General features: G+C 48.9%; 2 protein-coding genes across 3 annotated transcripts in view; one reads left to right on the top strand and one right to left on the bottom strand.

Annotated features, from left to right (window-relative positions):
* The window catches only part of eif2b1 (eukaryotic translation initiation factor 2B, subunit 1 alpha), a 1065098-nt gene that overhangs the window by 899539 nt on the left and 140079 nt on the right, over positions 1 to 25480 (bottom strand). The gene's annotated exons all lie outside the window — the stretch shown is intronic.
* rflna (refilin A) lies at positions 489 to 24621 on the top strand. Of its 2 annotated transcripts, none has more exons than XM_078554616.1 (4): positions 489 to 746; positions 1384 to 1684; positions 13595 to 13704; positions 22067 to 24621. In XM_078554616.1, the coding sequence occupies exons 2-4, from the start codon at positions 1469 to 1471 to the stop codon at positions 22398 to 22400; spliced, it is 660 nt and encodes a 219-aa protein (XP_078410742.1). In that variant the 5' UTR covers positions 489 to 746; positions 1384 to 1468; the 3' UTR covers positions 22401 to 24621. The 2 variants fall into 2 exon arrangements, with proteins under 2 accessions (XP_078410742.1, XP_078410741.1); XM_078554615.1 differs by having other exon boundaries at positions 490 to 715.

Raw genomic sequence — 25480 nt, forward strand, 5'->3', positions numbered from 1 at the left:
ACATACATATCTTCACACACACACATATACACATGTACAAATACACATACATGCACATACTTATATACTCACACTCACACACACACACATATACTCATACACATACATGCACATACCATACATACACACACAGATACATACACATACAAAAACATACACACACATACATACATAAACATAAGCACACAAACATACAAGAACATGCACATACGCATATATACACATACACATACATAAAGATACACACACATGTACACATACATAAACATACACACACATACATGCATATACACATACACACACGTTCACACCTGCACATATACACGTGTATGTATACACTCACTACACATACTGGGCTCTGTTTTCTATCTGCCTTATCCTGGCCACCATATCTCAGAGTAGATGTATAAATAAATAGCCTGGAGGCAGATAAGACTTAGTGAGACTGTGGTGAATGTTAGAGTTTTACACCAGCTCATATAATGAGCACAGTGAGTGGCAGTGTACACTGGGGCTGTGAGTTTTCTAATTGCAGCTTGTACATTGATGTTGAAATGGTTAATAAGCTCTGACTGTGTTGGAGATATTCCACAGCCCTGGTTGGCAGGCTGCCAGCCTGAGGGGAGCCTTTCTTTAATAGCTATCATATGCCCAGGCACGCACAGTCCAGCTCACAAACTCCAACTGAAATCCATGTTTCAAAGCTCCAAGCAAGGTACCAAATCACTGAGAGTGTCACTCTCACTGTGAGTGTCACTCTGTACCTGTGTGCGGGTGTGGGTGAGAGTGTGTGGGTGAGAGTGTGTGGGTGAGTGTGTGTATCTGAGTGTGTGTGTGGGTGAGAGTGTGTGGGTGAGTGTGTATCTGAGTGTGTGGGTGAGTGTGTGTGGGTGAGTGTGTGTGTGTGCGTGAGTGTGTGTGGGTGAGTGTGTGTGGGTGAGTGTGTGTATCTGGGTGAGTGTGTGTGTATGTGTGTGTGGGTGAGTGTGTGTCTGAATGTGTGTCTGAGAGTGTGTGTGCCATACTCTCAGTGAGTCTGTGTCCCTATGTGTGTATCTCGGTGAATGCCTCTCACTGCTTGTCTCACAGAGTGTTTCCCTCTCTCTCCTCTAGTAGTTATGTCTCTGTTTCTGTCTCAGTCTCTCTCAGTGTTCCTCTGTGTCAGTATTTCTCTTTCATTCCCTCTCTCTGTCTGTCTCTCTTTCTAGCTGTCTCTCTGTCTCTCTGTGTCTTTGTGTGTGTGTGTGTATATCTCTCCGTCAGTCTCTTTCTCTCTCTCTCTCTCTGTCTCTCACTGTCTTTCTCTCTCTCTCTGTTTCTCTCTCCCTCAGTTGATTGTGTTCTAGCCTGAAAGTCGTTTCTCATTCTGTTCTCTCTTTGCAGATTCCTGCCTGATTGAGATTCCAGTTCTCTCTGGAACTCTAGCTCATGATTAACCATTGAGATTAATTTTTCTTGACACCCAGCGATGGTGGGTCACCTAAACTTGCAAGGGATGGATGAGAACTTTGAGACAAAATGTAAGAACTGGGAACGTTTTTTGGACAGTCCTGACTCTGGTCTCCCTCCAAGCCCCAGTCCACCTTTGTTTGCACTTTCTCCAAGGATTCCTGAAGGGGAACGAAGCCCAAGAGCCTCCAATGTTAACCCAGCAGCAGCTACAAGGAGCCGAGAGGGCAAACTGGTAAGAAGAACATTTAACTGACAGGGGTGGGGACAGGGAACAGGGGATGATGGAGGGGGTTCACAATACTGGGATTTCTGTGGATTGTCAGGTTTATTTTGGTGGGTGTTTAGCAGACATCCATCCAATTCCCGCCTCTTGAGCATCCCCTGATTCCCATCGCTCCACCACTGGCTGCCGTGCCTTCAGGTGTCTGGGGCCCTGAGCTCTGGAATTCCTGCCCTAAGCCTCTCTGCCTCTCTCTTTGCTTTTTAAGATGCTCCTTAAAACTTCTATGTTTGCAAATGTCTGCACTCGTTTCTCCTGGGGCTCGATGGTAAAAATATTTCCCTGAGCACCTTGGGGAATTTGGTTATGTTAAAGGTGCCAGATAAATGCAAGTTGTTGTTGTTGGAGTGTTTGGTGTTTAACATGTTGTTGTGTTTGATGATATTTATGAACCAATGAATAAACACTTTCTAACGCAGATGGAGAATTATTCATGTCAGATAATGAGATTAGGAACAGGCTGACTGACAGACGCCAGGAGAGATTTCCTGTCGAAAGGTGTGAAGTGATGCATTTTAGTTGGAAAAGTGAGGAGGGACAATTTACACAAAACGGAACAAATTTAAAGGAGGTGCAGGAGTGAAAGACCCGGCGACATTTGTACATAAATGATTAGAGGGTGACAGGCAGGTAGAAAAGGCTGTTTTAAAATGCATTTGGGATCCTTGACTTTATTACCAAGCAGAACAGCTTACAAAACCCAGGAAGTTACGATTGTTCAATAGGTGGATACCCTTTTACTGAATCAGGCAGAGAGGACATTCTGTTATTGTTAAACTATAGTTCAGTACAAATACCTGTCTCTACTCTTCCCTCCTCTATGCTCTCCCTGGGGACAGGGGACAAGGGACAAGGGACAAGGGACCCGGGACAAGGGACAAGGGACCCGGGACAAGGGACCCAGGACAAGGGACAAGGGACAAGGGACAAGGGACAAGGGACAAGGGACAAGGGACCCGGGACAAGGGACAAGGGACAAGGGACAAGGGACAAGGGACAAGGGACAAGGGACAAGGGACCCCACCCTGGGAAAAAACCCAGCTATTAAGTACAGGCTTCAATGAGCATCACCTGCTCTAAATTCACTCTGAACTTTGTCCTGTTTACTCTTAAAGGGACCTGCATTTCTAACCTCGTCAGTGGTGATCTGTTATAAACTACTGGTTAGGTTTGAGCTGGAATATTGAGTTCAATTCTGGGCCCCACACTTTAGGAAGGATGTCACTGCTTTGGACAGGGTGTGGAGGAGGTTTACCAGAATGATACCAGGGGATGAGGGACTTCAGTTTATGTGGAGAGACTGGAGAAGCGGGGATTGTTCTCCTGAGAGCAGAGAATGTGAAGGGGAGATTTGATAGAGGTGTTCAAAATTATGAGGGCTTTGATGGAGAAGAAAGGGAGAAACTGTTTCGAGTGGCAGGAGGGTCGGTAACCAGAGGGACACAAGTTGAAGAGAATCTGGAAAAGAACCAGAGTGGGGGATGAGGAAAAACCTCTTTTTACAAAATGAGTTGTGATTTGGAATGCGCTGCCTGTCAGGGAACTGGAAACAGATTCAATAATAACTTTTAGAAGGAAGTTGAATAAATGCTTGAAGGGGAGATGTTTACAGGGGGGGCTATGGGGGAAAAGCAGGGCCTATTGGAACTAAATGGATATTTCATTCAAAGAGCCAACATGGAAAGTGGGCTGAATGGCCTCCTTCTGCTCTGTGTCATTCTCTGATTCTGTGACAGACAGATACACACTTATTTAACTGAGATATATTAGATATTAAACATGGGAGCTGCTGAATTAGTCATTTATATGACAATAAAATCCATGAAAAGTTATAACGATGAAATCTAAATGAAAGCGTTTGATAATATCCCAAGTATATGTTAAAATAACTGTCCAATACTCACAGTCACTGACTGTCAATGTAGTTGCTGCTGATTTAAGGATGTATTCGATTAGATCCTATAATAAACCCCTCTTTGTTACACAGCTCCTAATCATGCAGTGCCTACAATTCCTCACGGAGAACTTGGCTGGATTCCCACCTGTAAACACTCACCCAGTGCAAACCCTGCCTCAACTCCATGGGTATTTCTGGGAATTTCTAACAGATTCCAGCACTATCAGGAAGTAGTGTGCTGGACCATGGAATGAAAGTCTGTGTGATTAAGGCCCAATATGCAAATCAAAACTGGAACTCAGTCCAAATTCAATGTTCGAAAATAAACTGCAGAATTGCTGCTGACAATGGAAAAGGTGCAGGGGGCAGGAAAATAACAGTACAGAACTAGTTAAACACCAGGTTACAACTAGTTAAACACCAGGTAACAACTAGTTAAACACCAGGTTACAGCTCGTTAAACATCAGGTTACAGCTTGTTAAAAACCAGGTTAGGACTAGTTAAACATCCAGATACAGCTAGTTGAACACCAGGATAGAACTAGTTAAAGACCAGGATACAGCTCGTGAAACACCAGGATTGACTTAGTTAAACGACAGGATTGAACTAGTTAAAGACCAGGATACAGCTCGTTAAACGCCAGCATTGCGCTAGTTAAACCAGGATTGAACTAGTTAAACACCATTATATAGCTAGTTAAACAACAGGATACAGCTAGTTAAACGACAGGATTGAACAAGTTAAACAACAGGATACAGCTAGTTAAACAACAGGATTGGACTAGTTAAACCCCAATGGCAGGATTTTAGGTCTGGTATGTGGGCAGCACCAGCCCGATTGGGTGTAAAGTCCTCCGAGAAGACGTTGGGTGAGCATCCTGGCCTCATCCTGTACACGTGTAATTTTCAGGGTGATGGACACGTGGGATTCACAGCCACACCTGCTGTCAATGAAAAGGCCTCTTAGGGCCATTAAAGACCCAATTGATCGGGATTTCACTGTGTTCCCTGTGTGATTTCACGCTCATCACACGGGCAAAACGGGCAGGTGGGCAGCTCACAATTTGCTAAACCTCATCCACGGGCGGGATAAAGAGGGTCAGCAGCATTGCCGGTGTGAGTAGTGAGGAGTTTGGGGGATAGTTTGCTGCTGGTTGCTTATTGGTATTTGGCAGCTTCATCTCTGTTCTGAGCTTCATTCTCGGTATTTCCAGGATTCATTGGTGTCTCCAAGGCCCCCGGAGGATTCAGACCGTGTGGACCCTTCCAGGTATCAGGCAGCCTTCCCTTACCCTGGGAATGGGGATTGTGGCCTCCTCTGAGGAGGGAGAGAGGGGCAGAAGGGAGAGGAGGCCAAGGGTCCCAATGCAGCTCTCAGGGGAGGGTCCTGTGGGAGGAGAGGCGCAGGCACAAGGGGCGCTGGGCCAGCAGGTAGTCCAAGGTGGAAGGGGCTGCAGAAGACGCCACTATCCTGCTGCCAGGGTTTACAGGCGGCGATGCAGCTACCTCAATATGTCTGAGGTGCAGTGCCAAAGGAGGCTCCGCCTCTCCAGGGAGACAGTGACCTCCATTTGTCAGATGATTGGGCCTGAGATCAGCTCCGACTGTGTGCGTGGACACCCCATGCCAGTGGCTCTGAAGGTCACAGTGACCCTCAACTTCTACGTCTCCGGCTCTTTCCAGGGCTCAGTGGGGGAATCTGTGTGGAGTCTCCCAATCAGCTGTCCACAGTTGTGTCAAGCTGGTGACTGAATCTCTGTTCAGGTGGATACTGACATTTATTCATTTCCACATGGATGAGACCAGCCAGACAGACCGAGCCAGAGGCTTCGCGGCCATTGCTGGCTTCCCCCGTGTCCAGGGTGCTATAGACTCTACACATGTGGCCATCAAGGCGCCAGCGGGTGAGCCCGGTGCCTTTGTCAACAGGAAGGGCTTCCACTCCATGAACGTGCAGATAGTGTGTGATCACAGGATGCAGATTCTACAAGTCTGTGCAAGGTACCCAGGCAGTTCCCACGACGCCTACATCCTCAGACACTCCCAGGTGCCGGGGCTCTTCAGTGCTCCAGCCCGGCTGGATGGATGGCTGCTGGGTGACAAGGGCTATCCCCTCAGAAGGTGGCTCATGACACCTCTTCGCCATCCAAGAACAGAAGCTGAGCAGCGGTACAATAGGAGCCTCCACGAGGGCGGTGATAGGGAGGACCATCGATCTTCTGAAGATGTGCTTCCGATGCCTGGACCATTCAGGGGGAGCTCGACAATACCCCCCAGAGCGGGTATCACTGATTGTGGTTTCATGCTGTGCTCTCCACAATCTGGCACTGGCAAGGGGGAACCCACTGGAGGAAGAGGATCTTGAGGCAGCTCCACAGGCCACAGAGGATGAACCCAGTAGTGAGTCAGACGAGGAGCAGAGTGATGAGAATGCTGAGGGTGTGGAGGCAGACCCCAGGAACCTCCAGGGAGACAAGGACACCAGGGACACATTGATCCAACGCTCCTTCAGCTCAGGCTGCCAAAGATCTGCTTCCACCTCACGCCAGGGCTGCTGCCTCCATCCAGGATGTCTGAAATGACTGTCATGTGAACCCAAAGCCCACTCAATGCCTGTGTAATAGAGCATCCAGCCCCTCGCGTCCCGCATTACACACTGGCGCACCCTGCACCAGGAAGACAGAAGGTGAAGTATATTCAGGCCATTACGACAAAAACAAAATTTATCTCATTTCCACAATCCAAACAAATTTACATAACCTTGTCTGATCTTCATTCCCAGACCAGTTAACATAAACAAAACACCACAGAATAGAAGATCACCCATGACCAGTTCCTCTTGTGTTTATGGTGCTTTAAACTTACGTTTCTGAGCGCTGTATCTTGGCGCTGCCCCTTCCCCTCGCTGGCACCGACATTGGAGCCAGCTGCTGGCTCTGCTGTCCTGTTGGCCTTGATGACCTTGGCAGTCGTCCTCAGGCCCGAGGAGTCTGTTCTGGCCCCGCCTGGGAGGGAGCGGCCAGTGCCACAGCTGGCATCTCCCCAGTCACCGGTGCCTCATCAGATGCCACGGTCACTGGCAGAGGAGCTGCTGCCGTCATCCGGAGCGTCCTGAGAGGAGCCCGCAGAGACGACAAGCAGCTCGAGTGCCAACGTGATGTCTCTGTGGTCCTCTCTGCTCACCATTGATGGACGGGCACCGAGCTGGCATACTGGGTGCCTCATCCATCTCCCTCATTGGCACTGACCACCTGAGGTCATTGCCTATGTGAGAGCTGCAGGTCCGAGCACAACACCAGGAACCCCTGATTCTGTCCCTGGAGCTGCCTCTCCATGAGAGTCACCACTCAATGGAGGGGGCAGTGCGCTTGACCATGAGGGTCAACGCAGTGCTCATGCTCCACATGGACTCCTCCACAACAGAGACCATGGCACGCTGACCCTCATGGACCTTCGCCAGATCCTCCTGCACACCCTGCTGGACATCCAACATCTGCCGCCTAATGGATGACTCCAGAGGCTCATCAACTGCCTTCGACCCAGCATCGCCCTGGCCCCCAGCAGTCCTCCTACTGCCGGTGCCCTGGGCACTCTCTGCCTCCGCCTGCACCTCAAGCGAGTGTGAAGTGCCCTCACCAATGTGCACCAACATTCTAGCTGCCGATCTAATGCCCACCGAGGTGCTGGTGTTTGCGTTGGTGCTTGGTTCAGAGAGCGGGTGTGACGCAGGTGCAAATGAAGCCTGGTGGTCCTCCAGCGTCAGGAGTGGCCTATCAGGGTCCTGCGATTGAGTGCGTGCTGGCGAATCTAAGGGAGAACAAGGACCTGTCGTTAGTTAAAGTCATCACACTGTCACTGTGCATGCCAGGCACCCTGGTGAGACAATGGAGATCTGCATCATGGTGCCATCGTCTTTCAATGATCAATGGGGACTCCAGGTTTGAGGGTCCCATCAATGAAGAGACTACACGAGAATGTTTGTACCACCCGAAACTCTCACTTCTGTGCACCGCACTTTTAACCATCGCCTGGCACCCCAGTCTCTCCGCGGCCGTTTGATCGAGGTGTGTGGCGCCTCTCCAGCTCCAAGTCCTCCCGCTCGAATCTGGTTGGGATTAGGAGGTTTGGAGGGGCCTCTGCCAGTCCGCGACCTCTCTATGTTATGGCTTGTCTGCTCCTGAAAGGACAGAGGAGCATTGACTAGCCCACTCTCTACCTGCAGCGCCATTGCAGCCTGAGGAACACCTGGCAGGGCACATCTGAGTCGTGGCCCTCGAGCCACAAGACACTCAGCCTAAGCAACCAGGGCTCATCCCCTTGGCCAGCTCCGGCGTCATTGACAATTGGCACTCAGACTCTCACACCCCTGAGCTCCAAAGGGGGAGGGGGGAACGGCCAACCCTTAACACTTCACCACACTGATTCATGCCAATACAGTATTCACCCTTCCCCAGCACAGCAGCTGGTTGAACCTTTTGCGGCCCTGCACCCATGTGCACCACACAACGTCGTGGATGCTGACCTGGGCCACCAGCTCCCAAGATTTTTTTTGTCTGGTGCGGTGACCTCCTCTTTCCAACCCTGAGGATGAGGGTGTCCCTCCTGGCAGCCACCTTCTCCAGGAGGACCGCGAGACACTCATCTGAAAGCCGGGGGTACTGAGTGCCTATCTGACCTGCCCTCCCACCTGGTGTCTCCAGCCGCACTTGGGGCCATATCTTCGGTCTTCAGAAAGCTGCAAATATGTTCCTCCCTGGCAACCTTCAAGAAGCTGCTTGTGCCATTTTCAAACCACCTGCCGGGTCTCCATTGGAGCCGGTTTCCAACAGGGAGACCCCTCTCCCCCTGCCCCTTCCCAACGATTGGGAAGACATTGAACAGCCAGCATGAAATTGCGATTGGGGGCTGACTGTGGGCAGTAGCCCCTTTCCCAACCGGCCCAGGCCCACTGGTCACGTCTGCTGGTCAAGGGTAAAATTCAGGCCCAGGATACAGCTATTACACACCAGAACTCAACTAGTTAAACACCAGAACTCAACTAGTTAAACACCAGAACTCAACTAGTTAAACACCAGAACTCAACTAGTTGAACATCAGGATACTATTAGTTAAACACCAGGATACTGCTAGTTAAATGCCAGGATTTACCTAGTTCAACACCAAGAAACTGCTAGTTAGGTATCAGGATTGAACTAGTTAAATATTAGGCTACAGCTAGTTGAACAACAGGATTGAACTAGTTAAACACCAGGATTAGACTGGGTGGGATATTAAAGGGTAGGGGGAGTGAGGGGGAGAGCGGGATTAGACTGGGTGAGATATTAAAGGGTAGGGGGAGTGAGGGGGAGAGTGGGATTAGACTGGGTGGGATATTAAAGGGTGTGGGGAGTGAGGGAGAGAGTGGGATTAGACTGGGTGGGATATTAAAGGGTGCGGGGAGTGAGGGAGAGAGCGGGATTAGACTGGGTGGGATATTAAAGGGTGTGGGGAGTGAGGGGGGAGAGTGGGATTAGACTGGGTGGGATATTAAAGGGTGTGGGGAGTGAGGGGGAGAGTGGGATTAGACTGGGTGGGATATTAAAGGGTGTGGGGAGTGAGAGGGGAGAGCGGGATTAGACTGGGTGGGATATTAAAGGGTGCGGGGAGTGAGGGGGAGAGTGGGATTAGACTGGGTGGGATATTAAAGGGTGCGGGGAGTGAGGGGGAGAGTGGGATTAGACTGGGTGGGATATTAAAGGGTGCGGGGAGTGAGGGGGAGAGTGGGATTAGACTGGGTGGGATATTAAAGGGTGCGGGGAGTGAGGGGGAGAGTGGGATTAGACTGGGTGGGATATTAAAGGGTGTAGGGAGTGAGGGGGAGAGTGGGATTAGACTGGGTGGGATATTAAAGGGTGCGGGGAGTGAGGGGGAGAGTGGGATTAGACTGGGTGGGATATTAAAGGGTGTGGGGAATGAGGGGAAAATGGGATTGTTTTAGGTGGGTGATGGGTTGAATGGTCTTTTCCTGTTCTGGAAAATTCCGTGATTATATTTGTTCATCTCTTGCTTTTTTGTTAATACACTGAAATGATGGTATGTCTGATTGGTTGTGGAAAGTGTCTTGCCGATCTGAGAAGGAGAGCCTCTTGTTCTCATTCATTCCTGGGCAGTCCCAGTAAGACTAAAGTTCCTGGAGGCAGTTTGTTGTTGGTGGGTTGAATGGTGTTGACCTCAGCACTGGAGAGTCAATCTGTCAGACATCTCAAGCTGACAGAGCTCTGTAGAGTAAGAGTGATCTGGTGGATTCTCCTCACTCTCTCTGGCCTGTGTGTTCAGTGTCAACAACTGGATTTCAGAACATTCCTCAGATTGATTTTCGAAACACAGCTGGCTGTTTATCGAGAGCTGCGTTTTGTGACCAGTGTTAGGGTAAGAGTGTCACTCTACAACAAGGGTGAAATATTAGGAATATAATGAAGACAAAGCATAAAAAGAGGATGTGAATATTGTACCTGTGTGTGTTTAAACAGGGCTTGTTATCACCAATGTTCAGGCTAGGAAACATTGCCCAAGTAAAACAGCATTAACAAAACAGTGCAGAAATGTGGGGGTGGGGAGATGGGGTATAGGGGAGGGAGATGGGGTATAGGGGAGGGAGATGGGGTATAGGGGAGGGAGATGGGGTATAGGGGAGGGAGATGGGGTATGGGGGAGGGAGATGGGGTATGGGGGAGGGAGATGGGGTATAGGGGAGGGAGATGGGGTATAGGGGAGGGAGATGGGGTATAGGGGAGGGAGATGGGGTATAGGGGAGGGAGATGGGGTATAGGGGAGGGAGATGAGGTATAGGGGAGGGAGATGAGGTATAGGGGAGGGAGATGAGGTATAGGGGAGGGAGATGGGGTATAGGGGAGGGAGATGGGGTATAGGGGAGGGAGATGGGGTATAGGGGAGGGAGATGGGGTATAGGGGAGGGAGATGAGGTATAGGGGAGGGAGATGGGGTATAGGGGAGGGAGATAGGGTATAGGGGAGGGAGATGGGGTATAGGGGAGGGAGATGAGGTATAGGGGAAGGAGATGGAGTATAGGGGAGGGAGATGGGGTATAGGGGAGGGAGATGGGGTATAGGGGAGGGAGATGGGGCATAGGGGAGGGAGATGGAGTATAGGGGAGGGAGATGGGGTATAGGGGAGGGAGATGGGGTATAGGGGAGGGAGATGGGGTATAGGGGAGGGAGATGGGGTATAGGGGAGGGAGATGGGGTATAGGGGAGGGAGATGGGGTATAGGGGAGGGAGATGGGGCATAGGGGAGGGAGATGGAGTATAGGGGAGGGAGATGGGGTATAGGGGAGGGAGATGGGGTATAGGGGAGGGAGATGGGGTATAGGGGAGGGAGATGGGGTATAGGGGAGGGAGATGGGGTATAGGGGAGGGAGATGGGGTATAGGGGAGGGAGATGAGGTAGAGGGGAGGGAGACGGGGTATAGGGGAGGGAGACGGGGTATAGGGGAGGGAGACGGGGTATAGGGGAGGGAGATGGGGTATAGGGGAGGGAGATGGGGTATAGGGGAGGGAGATGGGGTATAGGGGAGGGAGATGGGGTAGAGGGGAGGGAGATGGGGTATAGGGGAGGGAGATGGGGTAGAGGGGAGGGAGATGGGGTATAGGGGAGGGAGATGGGGTAGAGGGGAGGGAGATGGGGTATAGGGGAGGGAGATGGGGTAGAGGGGAGGGAGATGGGGTATAGGGGAGGGAGATGGGGTATAGGGGAGGGAGATGGGGTATTGGGGAGGGAGATGGGGTATAGGGGAGGGAGGTGGGGTATAGGGGAGGGAGATGGGGTATAGGTGCTGACTAGGGGGAGGGATTGGGATTGGAGAAGCTGAAATTTGCCTGAGAGCCCGGGTTTGGGGAACATTCCTGTTCCTCTTGGCCCACAAGGAGTGCTGGAAAAACTCCTTCTGCAGCAACTGCCTTTCTCTAGAAGCAGTTTCAAGCCTGGGAAAGCCACACAGCAACTGTGAAATTTCAAACAGGGCCCTGATTGGTCTGTGGGAACTCGACTTCAATATGTTAATGATGGCGCCTCGTCTCCATTGCACACGCTCACTCCTCCCAGTGTTCCCCAATGTTAAAACGGCAACGCGCATGTGCCCTGGGATCACACTCCCAGGTACCAGGGGTAACTCATTAACCCCCAGCCCCCACTGATCATCCCTTGCCCATCGGAGGACACTCTTAGTAAGGCTGGAGAATTAGCCATTGTGAGATAGTTTAGGATTTAGAATCTGTCCTCACCTAGTGGGGGTGGGGGGAAGGGATTGAAATAGGCTAAAAGGTGAAGATAAAACAATGGATGGAAATACATTTAAAAATAATGGAAATAGGTGGGAAAAGAAAAATCTATATAAATTATTGGGAAAAAGGGGGGGAATCGGAAGGGGGTGGGGATGGAGAAGAGAGTACATGATCTAAAATTGTTGAACTCAATATTCAGCCCGGAAGGCTGTAAAGTACCCAGTCGGAAGATGAGGTGCTGTTCCTCCAGTTTGCGTTGAGCTTCACTGGAACAATGCAGCAGGCCAAGGACGGACATGTGGGCAAGAGAGCAGGGTGGAGTGTTGAAATGGCAAGCAACAGGGAGGTCTGGGTAATGCTTGCGGACAGACCGAAGGTGTTCCACTCTCTTTTCACCCTCTCTCTAACACTCAATCCATCCTCCCACTGCTTATCTTCTCATTCACCCTCTCTCCATCCTCTCACGCTCATTCTCGATTTTCTTTCTTTCTCTCTCCATACTCTCACACTCACTCCATCGTGTCTCCCCTACAAACTGTAACCACACAGCTCCACTTAATCCCCACAAAGAATCTAATCTGAGCACAGATCACACACTGGCTCCCAGGATAGCCAAGGCAGAAAAATCCTAACGCACCACTACATGATTTAGTCAGAGATATTCTGGATGGATCAGACAGTCATGTGGTATGGCTATGACTTGATTAAACTATGTGGCGCACAAAACAATTTCTTCAATAGGAAAACTCAGCAGCAACACTTACAGTCAAGATTCACTGCATTGGGATGGATTGGGTGACAGTGGGAGGATCATTATACATTTCATAACTCTCAGCCCTGGGACTGTGAGAGCACTTTCTGTACGCATTGGAATCAAAGAGATTATTTCATTAACATTTATATTTATAGTTACACTGTGTTTATACCTCTCTATCTTCTAAATTCTAGAGAAAAGAATCCCAGTCTATTTAATCTTTCCTGATAGGTATAAACTCTCAGTTTCAGCATCATCCATTTTATCTGTTCTGCAACCTCTCCAGTGCCTCTATCTCCTTTTTATAAAATAATCAGCAAATTGCACACAATACTCCCTGTCTACTCAACCTAAGGTACGTTATAAGTACTTCCTCAGTACTGACCCTCCAACAGTGCAGCTCTCCCTCAGAACTAACCCTCCAACAGTGCAGCACTCCCTCAGTACTGACCCTCCGACAGTGCGGGGCTCCCTCGGTATTTCACTGAGGGCGGTGCTTTGATTATTTGCTCACATTTTCAGGGTGAAATTGAATCCATGACTCAGAGGGAGTGAGTGCTACCTATTCAATTACATTGATGCCTTTATTACTGAAAGATACAGTACACGACTCTTACTCTCCTCTCTATGCCCAGTGGTTTGTTCTGAGGGGTGTCTAGCCGTGTTCTGAGGGTGTCTAGTCGTGTCCTGAGGGGTGTCTAGCCGTGTCCTGAGGGGTGTCTAGCCGTGTCCTGAGGGGTGTCTAGCCGTGTCCTGAGGGGTGTCTAGCCGTGTCCTGAGGGGTGTCTAGCCGTGTCCTGAGGGGTGTCTAGCCGTGTCCTGAGGGGTGTCTAGCCGTGCTCTGGGGGTGTCTAGCCGTGTTCTGAGGGGTGTCTAGCTGTGGTCTGGGGGTGTCTAGCCATTCTTGTTTATATGGTGTGGTTTGTTTCCAGATTCCCTACATCGTCCTGAATTCGCTCCCACTGGATCCAAGGCCCAGGATGCATCCTGTGTTTTTTGGTGAAAGAATTGAAGTCAAATGTGAATCAGAACAGAAAATACGGTAAGGACCAAGGGAAATACGGTAAATACTGAGGGAAATACGGTAAATACTGAGGGAAATACGGTAAATACCGAGGGAAATACGGTAAGGACCGAGGGAAATACGGTAAGGACCGAGGGAAATACGGTAAGGACCGAGGGAAATACGGTAAATACCGAGGGAAATACGGTAAGGACCGAGGGAAATACGGTAAGGACCGAGGGAAATACGGTAAATACTGAGGGAAATACGGTAAATACCGAGGGAAATACGGTAAGGACCGAGGGAAATACGGTAAGGACCGAGGGAAATACGGTAAATACTGAGGGAAATACGGTAAATACCGAGGGAAATACGGTAAGGACCGAGGGAAATACGGTAAGGACCGAGGGAAATACGGTAAATACTGAGGGAAATACGGTAAGGATTAAGGGAAATACGGTAAGGACCGAGGTGGTGATTCACTCTGTCCTTGTCCAGTAAAGCTCTCCGCGATCCCCCGGTCAGTGGCCAGAGCAGTTGGGCAGTGAGTGAGAGCCACATCCCATAGCCAGGCTCCCATTCAGTAACAATCACACAGGAACAGAGAATTGGGAATGTTCTCTTCAATATTAACGCTGAGGGTTTGTAGGGAGTGAACAGGAGAGTGTGATTAGACTGGGTGGGATTTTCGAGTGTGAGGGGAGTGAGACTGGATTTAAACTGGGTGCTTCCTGAAGAGAGCAGAGACCTGTTTCTCTGCTGTAATATCAGTTGAAATATTGAGAGGTGTGGTTGAACATTTAACAGGCAGTTAAACATTCACCCTGTTTGCTCAAATCATGCTGATTAAATCATTTTTAGCTCAGTCCACCTGTTGCCTGGAACCGAAAGGTTCTTATCAAATTCAAACTGTGTTTTAGAGGAAGATGACCTGAGTTTGTGAGGTGGCCCAGTCAGGAATTCATGTTTGAGACAAAAGATTAATTTCTAGTGAGGGATTAGCTACTCGAAGGCCTGGGAACCAGCACTGACCCTGGCAGCAAATCAAACAAAGAACTTATGAAAATATTTCAGCAGTTTCTGATGTGACATCCCAAATGACCAGTCGCTTGACCCCAATCCCTGAATTACGCAGGCCTGACACCCGACCCCGATCTGACCTCTGCCCCTGTCCCAATCCCCGAATCACTCAGGCCTGACACCCGACCCTGATCTGACCTCTGCCCCTGTCCCAATCCCCGAATCACTCAGGCCTGACACCCGACCCCGATCTGACCTCTGCCCCTGTCCCAATCCCCGAATCACTCAGGCCTGACACCCGACCCCGATCTGACCTCTGCCCCTGACCAATCTCTGCTCCTTATCCCAACCTTAACTCTGACCTAACCCAGGCCTGAAAACTGTCCCTGATCCAGCCTGACCAACTCCTGTCCTTGGCCTGACCCCTGGCCCCAATTGGCACCTACTCATGACCCGATCCCTGCTCCCAGCCCCAGCCAATTCCAACTCGCTCTCTGACCCTGACTGCAACGCTGGGGTTTGCCTAACCCCACCTGAACCCCCGCCACTAGCCCGTTTTCTAAATCTCTCGGTGATATTGGCTCATTTCTCACTGAGCAAATCTAAATCTGCTGCTGTCTCTGTGGAATCTGGGAAATGGAAGAATATTCTATTTGCTTCCTCAGTGAATGGGAATTTGTCCAGGTGTCTGTCCTGTCATTAACTCTCACCGAGAGCCACAAACAGGGTCAGTCACATTTTTGTTGACTTTTCCTCAATAAAACGTGACAGATATGGTCTGAAATGTTGCTCTTCTGATTCCTGATTTGAACCAGATTGTGATTTGATGCCATCGTTCACTCAGATACTGAATTTTAACAGTGAAAGTTTCACTGTAATAGAGGAAACACGTGGATAATGACTGTGCTGATTGTCTGGTGTTAGCAGCTGGGTGAATGTGTGATTTGTCCAAGAAATACTTCCCTCCAACCCTTTTCCAATATAATCCTGAGCTAATTTAAACAGTGAGGACACCTTGCAGAGGAGTAGGAGGGGTTCCAGAGCAGATACAACCTCTAGTGAGGCTCACACTAAATCCCTCACCCCGGGTCCCAATCACTGCTGAATAAAGTCAGAGAGAAGAGGACGAATTCACTCACACAGACCGAGTGAGGCTCTCACTAAGTAAAGAGAGTGTCCCAGACAGAGGCTGACATTGGAGAAAGGAACTTGGGACAGACCGAGGAGGAAATAAAAGCTGGGGATAGAGTGCTCACAGTTTCAAAGAGCACAATTAATCCGATAATAAAGGCAAAATACTGGGGATGCTGGAAATCTGAAACGAAAACAAAAAGTGCTGGAAACGTCAGCAGGTCTGACAGCGTCTTTGGGGAGAGAAACCCGGTTGAGGGCCTCATCTCTCCGACAGGATTTCCGCTTGTCTCTTTTGCCCTGTTCACCTTCATTGCTTTCCATTTCCCTCCTGGTGTTTGACAAGGTGTTTACTAAAACTCGCTTTCACAGCCATATTTCCTTCCTCAGTGACTGTCCCCGTCTCCGACTTACCCCACGTGGATTTCAACTGAAATTCCATCCCTCATGTTTCAAATCTACCCAGGATTACCGGTATCTCCGGGACATACGACGCTCCTTGGACTGCTGTTCTCGCCGCATCCTGAGATCCACACTCAGTGCCATGTGTCGCCGCACGAACACACTCGACCTCTCCCTCCAGCAGCACCGACTCACCCTATCTCAAAGCTGTCCTTGTCCCCAGTTTCATTTCATTCTTCATCTCATCCGAAATACTGACTACAGCTCCTCACACCCCGCTTCCTGTAAGGACTCCATCCCATTCTCTCAGTTCCTTAGCCTCCGTTGCATCTGTTCTGATGATGCCACTTTCAAAAACAGTTCCTCTGACATGTCCTCCTTCTTCCTTAACCGAGGTTTTCCACCCACGGTGGTTGACAGGGCCCTCAACCCTGTCCGGCCCATCTCCCACGCATCCGCCCTCACGCCTTCTCCTCCCTCCCAGAAACATGATAGGGTCCCCCGTGTCCTCACTTATCACCCCACCAGCCTCCGCATTCAAAGGATCATCCTCCGCCATTTCCGCCAACTCCAGCATGATGCCACCACCAAACACATCTTCCCTTCACCCCCACTGTCAGCATTCCATAGGGATCATTCCCTCCGGGACACCCTGGTCCACTCCTCCATCACCCCCTACTCCTCAACCCCCTCCCACGGTACCTTCCCATGCAACCACAGAAGGTGCAACACCTGCCCCTTTACTTCCTCCGTCCTCACCGTCCAAGGGCCCAAACATTCCTTTCAAGTGAAGCAGCATTTCACTTGCATTTCCCCTAACTTAGTCTACTGCATTCGTTGCTCCCAATGCGGTTTCCTCTACATTGGAGAGACCAAACACAGACTGGGTGACCGCTTTGTGGAACACCTTCGGTCTGTCCGCAAGCAATACCCAGACCTCCCCGTCGCTTGCCATTTCAACATTCTACCCTGCTCTCTTGCCCACATGTCCGTCCTTGGCCTGCTGCATTGATCCAGTGAAACTCAACGCAAACTGGAGGAACAGCACCTCATCTTCCGACTAGGCACTTTACAGCCTTCCGGACTGAATATTGAGTTCAACAATTTTAGATCTTAAACTCCCCCTCCCCCCATCCCCACTCTGCCTTTTTCATGCCCCTTTTCTCCATATTCATTTTTGAAATTTTTATTAATTTTTTCCCCTACTTATTTTCATTATTATTTTTAAAATTTATTTCCATTCACTGTTTTATCCCCAGCTTTTAGCCTATTTTTGATCTTTCTTCCCCCCCCACCCCACCCCCACCACCCCACACCCACCACCCCACCCCCACCACCCCACCCCACCCCACCCCCACCACCCCACACCCACCACCCCACCCCCACCACCCCACCCCCACCACCCCGCCCTACCCCACCCCCAACACCCCACCCCCACGAGGACCATCTGACACTTTCCAGAGTCCTTACCCTGGTCCGGCCATTATCATATTTTGCTTTCTTAATGTCACCATTAGCACCTCCTTTAGCCACGATCACCACCATTAACAACCCTTTGACCTTTTGTCTATGACATCTTTGTCAATCTCTCCTTTGCCTCCACCTATCACTGATCCCCTATCCAGCTCTACCTGTCCCACCCCCCTCAATCAGTATAAATTTCACCACATCCTCCACCTCCCTTTAGCTCTGATGAAGAGTCACACGGACTCGAAACGTTAACCGTCTCTCTCTCTCCGCAGATACGGACTCGAAACGTTAACCGTCTCTCTCTCTCTCCGCAGATACGGACTCGAAACGTTAACCGTCTCTCTCTCCCTCCACAGATACGGACTCGAAACGTTAACCGTCTCTCTCTCTCCGCAGATACGGACTCGAAACGTTAACCGTCTCTCTCTCTCCGCAGATACGGACTCGAAACGTTAACCGTCTCTCTCTCTCCGCAGATACGGACTCGAAACGTTAACCGTCTCTCTCTCTCCGCAGATACGGACTCGAAACGTTAACCGTCTCTCTCTCTCCGCAGATATGGACTCGAAACGTTAACCGTCTCTCTCTCTCCGCAGATACGGACTCGAAACGTTAACCGTCTCTCTCTCTCTCCGCAGATACGGACTCGAAACGTTAACCGTCTCTCTCTCCCTCCACAGATACGGACTCGAAACGTTAACCGTCTCTCTCTCTCCGCAGATACGGACTCGAAACATTAACCGTCTCTCTCTCTCCGCAGATACGGACTCGAAACGTTAACCGTCTCTCTCTCCCTCCGCAGATACGGACTCGAAACGTTAACCGTCTCTCTCTCTCCACAGATACGGACTCGAAACGTTAACCGTCTCTCTCTCTCTCCGCAGATACGGACTCGAAACGTTAACCGTCTCTCTCACTCCGCAGATACGGACTCGAAACGTTAACCGTCTCTCTCTCCGCAGATACGGACTCGAAACGTTAACCGTCTCTCTCTCTCCGCAGATACGGACTCGAAACGTTAACCGTCTCTCTCTCTCCGCAGATACGGACTCGAAACGTTAACCGTCTCTCTCTCCCTCCGCAGATACGGACTCGAAACGTTAACCGTCTCTCTCTCTCCGCAGATACGGACTCGAAACGTTAACCGTATCTCTCTCTCCGCAGATACGGACTCGAAACGTTAACCGTCTCTCTCCGCAGATACGGACTCGAAACGTTAACCGTCTCTCTCTCTCCGCAGATACGGACTCGAAACGTTAACCGTCTCTCTCTCTCCGCAGATACGGACTCGAAACGTTAACCGTCTCTCTCTCGCCGCAGATACTGTCTCGAAACGTTAACCGTCTCTCTCTCCCTCCGCAGATACGGACTCGAAACGTTAACCGTCTCTCTCTCTCCGCAGATACGGACTCGAAACGTTAACTGTCTCTCTCTCTCCGCAGATACGGACTCGAAACGTTAACCGTCTCTCTCTCTCCACAGATACGGACTTGAAACATTAACCGTTTCTCTCTCTCCGCAGATACGGACTCGAAACGTTAACCGTGTTCCTCTCTCCGCAGATACGGACTCAAAACGTTAACCGTCTCTCTCTCTCCGCAGATACGGACTCGAAACGTTAACCATCTCTCTCTCTCCGCAGAGACTGTCAGACCCGCTGAGCTTTTCCAGCACTTTTTTGTTTTCATCGCAGCACAATTACCCTCACTCTGAATTACCCTCACTCTGAATTACCCTCACTCTGAATTACCCTCACTCTGAGTCACCCTCACTCTGAATTACCCTCACTCTGATTTACCCTCACTCTGAATTACCCTCACTCTGAGTTACCCTCACTCTGAATTACCCTCACTCTGATTTACCCTCACTCTGAATTACCCTCACTCTGAGTTACCCTCACTCTGAATTACCCTCACTCTGAATTACCCTCTCTCTGAGTTACCCTCACTCTGAATTACCCTCACTCTGATACACCCTCTCTCTGAGTTACCCTCACTCTGAATTACCCTCACTCTGAATTACCCTCACTCTGAATTACCCTCACTCTGAGTTACCCTCACTCTGAGTTACCCTCACTCTGAGTTACCCTCACTCTGAGTTACCCGCTCTGAGTTGCCCTCACTCTGAATTACCCTCACTCTGAGTTACCCTCACTCTGAATTACCCTCACTCTGAATTACCCTCACTCTGAATTACCCTCACTCTGAATTACCCTCTCTCTGAGTTACCCTCACTCTGAATTACCCTCACTCTGATACACCCTCTCTCTGAGTTACCCTCACTCTGAGTTACCCTCACTCTGAATTACCCTCACTCTGAGTTACCCTCTCTGAGTTACCCTCACTCTGAATTACCCTCTCTCTGAGTTACCCTCACTCTGAATTACCCTCACTCTGATACACCCTCTCTCTGAGTTACCCTCACTCTGAACTACCCTCTCTGAGTTACCCTCACTCTGAGTTACCCTCACTCTGAATTACCCTCACTCTGAGTTACCCTCTCTGAGTTACCCTCACTCTGAATTACCCTCACTCTGAGTTACCCTCTCTGAGTTACCCTCTCTGAGTTACCCACTCTGAATTACCCTCACTCTGAGTTACCCTCACTCTGAGTTACCCTCACTCTGAGTTACCCGCTCTGAGTTACCCTCACTCTGAATTACCCTCACTCTGAGTTACCCTCTCTGAGTTACCCTCACTCTGAATTACCCTCACTCTGAGTTACCTTCACTCTGAATTACCCTCACTCTGAGCTCACTCTGAGTTACCCTCACTCTGAGTTACCCTCACTCTGAGTCACCCTCACTCTGAGTCACCCCCTCACTCTGAGTCACCCTCACTCTGAGTCACCCCCTCACTCTGAGTCACCCTCACCCTGAGTCACCCTCACTCTGAGTCACCCCCTCACTCTGAGTCACCCTCACTCTGAGTCACCCTCACTCTGAGTCACCTTCACTCTGAGTCACCCTCACTCTGAGTCACCCTCACTCTGAGTCACCCTCACTTTGAGTCACCCCCTCACTTTGAGTCACCCCCTCACTCTGAGTTACCCTCACTCTGATACACCCTCACTCTGATACACCCTCACTCTGACACACCCTCACTCTGAGTTACCCTCACTCTGAGTTACCCTCACCCTGATTTACCCTCACTCTGAGTTACCCTCACTCTGATATACCCTCACTCTGATATACCCTCAATCTGATATACCCTCACTCTGAGTTACCCTCACTCTGAGTTACCCTCACTCTGAGTTACCCTCACTCTGAGTTACCCTCACTCTGATATACCCTCACTCTGATTTACCCTCATTCTGATTTACCCTCACTCTGAGTTACCCTCACTCTGAGTTACCCTCACACTGAGTTACCCTCACTCTTAGTTACCCTCACTCTGATTCACCCTCACTCTGATTTACCCTCACTCTGAGTTACCCTCACTCTGAGTTACCCTCAATCTGAGTTACCCTCACTCTGAGTTACCCTCACTCTGATACACCCTCACTCTGAGTTAGCCTCAGTCTGATTTACCCTCACTCTGGGCTACCCTCAGTCTGAGCTACTCTCACTCTGATACACCCTCACTCTGAGTTACCCTCACTCTGAATTACCCTCGCTCTGAATTACCCTCACTGAGTTACTCTTGTCTGAACTGCCCTCACTCTTATTTACCCTCAGTCTGATTTACCCTCACTTTGATTTACCCTCACTGTGGGTACCCTACCCTGACTCTCAGTTGACTTCACTCTGAGTTACCCCTGTTCTGATTTTCCCTCAAGTTACCCTCACTCTGAGTAACCCTCACTCTGAGTTAGCCTCACATTGAGCTACCCTCGCATCGAGTTACCCTTACCTCGAGTTACCCTCACTTTAATTTACCCTCACTCTGAGCTACCCTCATTCTGATTTACCCTCACTCTGAGCTACCCTCATTCTGATTTACCCTCACTCTGAATTATTCCCACTCTGATTTACCCTCACTGACTTGCCCTCATTCTGAATTACCCTCACTCTGATCCACCCTCCGCCTGATTTACCCTCACTCTGATGTAGCCTCACTCTGAGTTACTCTCAATTACTTCTATCCAATGCTGCCACTGGTATTTTTATTCCATGGGTTTTAAGTGGCACTTTATCAAATTCTAACAAACTTCGTCAAAATATTTTCGAAACTTTGAACAAACCACTCCATAAGTTTGTAAGTTTTAGGTGGGTCAATCCTAGTTTGTGTAATCTCTCCTTGTAATTTAACCCTTGGAGTTCATTGTATCATTCTGGTAAATCTACACTACACTCCCTCTAAGGTTGTTTATCCAGACAGTGACTATTGAAGGAACTGGCTGAGGAGACACCTTGTTCATTCTGATTGTGTGTTTACAGGTGTCACTCGGTCGTGAATTATGACTCAGACAAACACTATCGGGATTGTGTCTATTACCAAACAATGCCAACGGTCACCTCCTACAGTGAGACAGTCATCACCGCTCCCAACTGCACCTGGAGGAGTTATAAATCACAGCTGATCATTGAACCAAGGCAGAAACCTCTCCGCTTTGAGAGCACAACCATCATCTTCCCCAAACATGCGAAGAACATTTACAGAACGACACTGAGCTACAACGCTGGGAGTAACCGGAGACACTTCATGTCCAGTGTCCAGCTACAGACCATAGGCAAAGTGAATCCTTGCCTCATCTACACTGAGGACCTGTGACCTTTGACCCGCCGGTTGCCACAAGCCAAGAGCCTGTTGTTAGGAAACTTCTAGGATTCATGATCCCTGTCCACAGACTCTCATTAACCTGCTTTATGTAATTATTGCTGAAAATCTAAAATGTTATTCACTCTCCAGGAATCATCAGATTCAGAGGCCTAAACATCTAATTGTAGATTAATGACAGAATTCAAAACTCAGAAACTACCCAAAGTACAGAAGGAGCTTTCATATCTCACTGGAGTAAAATAACATGAGGTTTGGATGGTGGGTGGATCTGATTGGATGATGGGTGATCTGATTGGATGATGGGTGATCTGATTGGATGATGGGTGAATCTGAGTGGATGGTGGGTGATCTGATTGGATGATGGATGGATCTGAGTGGATGGTGGGTGATCTGATTGGATGATGGATGGATCTGAGTGGATGGTGGGTGATCTGATTGGAAGATGGATGGATCTGAGTGGATGGTGGGTGATCTGATTGGAAGATGGATGGATCTGAGTGGATGGTGGGTGGATCTGACTGATTCTGATCAGCAAACAATAGTTTTCATTATTTTAGTCGATTGATTATCAGGAGTGAGAGTAAAGACACAAACCGAGGGTTAAGATTGAAGCCAGTTTAAGTGAATGGCCAGTGTGTCTCTGGAATGACAGAAGCCATTGTGAATAAAAATGGATGTTTATTTACACGGGTAATATCCCAGTATGTGTACACAGCTCCTCTTAACTTCCAGCTAACAGGAAATCATTTTCATATAGTGTGAACAACTTGTCCATCGGGGTTGAGCAGCTAAATTACCTGGTCTATAGGATGAAGCTAGTCAATAGGGTTAAGTTGGTCTATAGGATGAAGCTAGTCATTAGGGTTAAGCTGGTCAATAGCTTTAAAGCTGGTCTATAGGATGAAGCTGGTCTATAGGATGAAGCTGGTCTATAGGATGAAGCTGGTCTATAGGGTTAAGTTGGTCTATAGGATGAAGCTAGTCATTAGGGTTAAGCTGGTCAATAGCTTTAAAGCTGGTCTATAGGATGAAGCTGGTCATTAGGGTTAAGCTGGACACCTGGACCATTTCCACTGAAATTCCTGTGTGAGATATGGAGGAGCGGATTGGTTGGTTGGTTTTGGTGCTGCTGAATGAGGTCTGACCAGTGTCCACAAAGCCCATGAAATGTAGTAAAAGCTAAAACGTTTAATACAGGATCATTCACAAATCCAACACTCATCGATAATGTTGATCTTGTCAGAGTATACAATCCCTCAGGGCTGTGTACTGTCATCTTTATTCTACATCCTCTATATGAATGATTGTCGATCAGAGAACGACAACATGATGATCCTGAGAACACTGGTCCGTGTGGGTCTCATCAGGAATAGCAAAGCGGAAGTTTGTAAAACTGAGGTAACAATTCTCTTAAGTGGAATAAAACAAGACGCAAGGACTAGTTATAGATTTTAGGAAACAGCCAGTTAATGATATTGTTTCTGTGAAGATTCATGATGGACATTGAAATAGTTACTAACTACAGTATCTAGGTGTCAAAGTAGATAAGTTGAATTGGAGGGAACAGCGTACAGATGTGGTGGCCAAGGGACATACATGATTATACTATCGTGGTAAATTAAATCCCTTTTGTGTAGATCCTACAATCATGATCCTATGGCTGTAGTTGAGACTGCTATCCTTTTCAGATGTCTCGCCTGGTACTGTTGTTTTGGGAAAGCAGGCTCTTTAGGTTAAGAGATTACTGAACCAGGCAGGAAGGAAATTTCATGAGCAGATCGCCTGAAGAAAACCGCTCTCGATGAACTTTGAAGTAAAGAATATGAACAATGAACATCACCACATCTCAGTATTACTGTTGGATATGTTCAAGGGAAAAGGCTATAATCCCTCAGATGCAGAAACAATCAGTCCCTGAACTTCTTTTTGCCCATCTCTATAAGAACTTCATACAGAAGTTTGACGTATGGATCGGGACATGCACTCAAGGCAGGACTTACTGACTGATTATAATGCACTGGAGTAGTTTTTAAACACAAATCTAATTAGAGTTAGATATCTGTGATACGGTAATTTTCTTTCTTTTATTGTTATTATTCATATATATTTATTTTAACGAATTAGCAATGTACCTGAAACAAATTTCCTTATGGATAATTTCCTATGGACAGTAAAGTGAATTCATTAATTAATTGACTAGTGGAGTCATAGTGACTCCCCTCGCACCTCCCCCCCACCCCTAGGTAAAGGGGGTCTTGTGGGAGAGAAGGGAGGGGGTCAGGGAATTGAGGCAGTAAGAGAACATGGGACTGGGGGATGGAGGTCAAGGGTTTAGGGTCAGTGGATTGGAGGCTGGGGGATGGTGTTGGGGGTCAGAGGTTGGGGGTCTTCAGCTGTGAGATGGGAATGGAATACGGTGTTTGGTAGCTGTGAATTGTGGGTCAGGGTCAGGGGTTGGGGTCGGGGGTTGGAGATCAGCGGGCCAAGTCAGATTGCATTGGGAGCTGGGGTCTAGGGTTAGGGATTGGGATCGAGGATCAATGGTCAGGGGTTGTGCAGGGTGTCAGTCAGGAGAGGTCCTTTGATGTGAGGTTGGGATGATTGTGTAGGATTTGTAAGGGTTAATGTGTGGAGCTGGGTAAATAGCACCTCCCATATTGATGATGTAAGAGAACACACGACTAGGAGAGGTGAGGCAGGATGTTCATGGCTTCAGTAAGTGTAACACCTCATCATGGTTACTGTACATAGTTCAGTTGTATAAAATAAACCAGTTATTGTCTGAAAACACTAACATCACAGCAATCATTCCAAAGCTCAACTAACCAACATAAACCATGATGGCAGCATTGACGGATCCCAAAACACTGAAAATTCAACTTTAAAGAAGATTAAATGTCAGACAGTAAAAGTAGCACCAAAACTGCCCAACTCTGCGAGACACAGCTGACCAACTCCAAAGCTGCTCCATAGACAAAGTAGAGGCAGCGAGAGTCTGAAAGTCTATTTTCAGAGTGATTGAGGGCATGTGGCGCTCTGTGATCCAGTGATTGTTGGCTTTGAGCCAGAGA

This window comes from Cetorhinus maximus, chromosome 12 (genome assembly GCF_964194155.1).
Source record: "Cetorhinus maximus chromosome 12, sCetMax3.hap1.1, whole genome shotgun sequence".
Taxonomy (NCBI): Eukaryota; Metazoa; Chordata; class Chondrichthyes; order Lamniformes; family Cetorhinidae; genus Cetorhinus; species Cetorhinus maximus.

Coding starts and splice junctions, on each gene's coding strand:
- rflna (XM_078554616.1), top strand. CDS start 1,469: ATGGTGGGTCACCTAAACTTGCAAGGGATGGATGAGAACTTTGAGACA. Junction 1,685..13,594: donor GGAGCCGAGAGGGCAAACTG/GTAAGAAGAACA, acceptor GTTTGTTTCCAG/ATTCCCTACATCGTCCTGAA. Junction 13,705..22,066: donor GAATCAGAACAGAAAATACG/GTAAGGACCAAG, acceptor GTGTGTTTACAG/GTGTCACTCGGTCGTGAATT.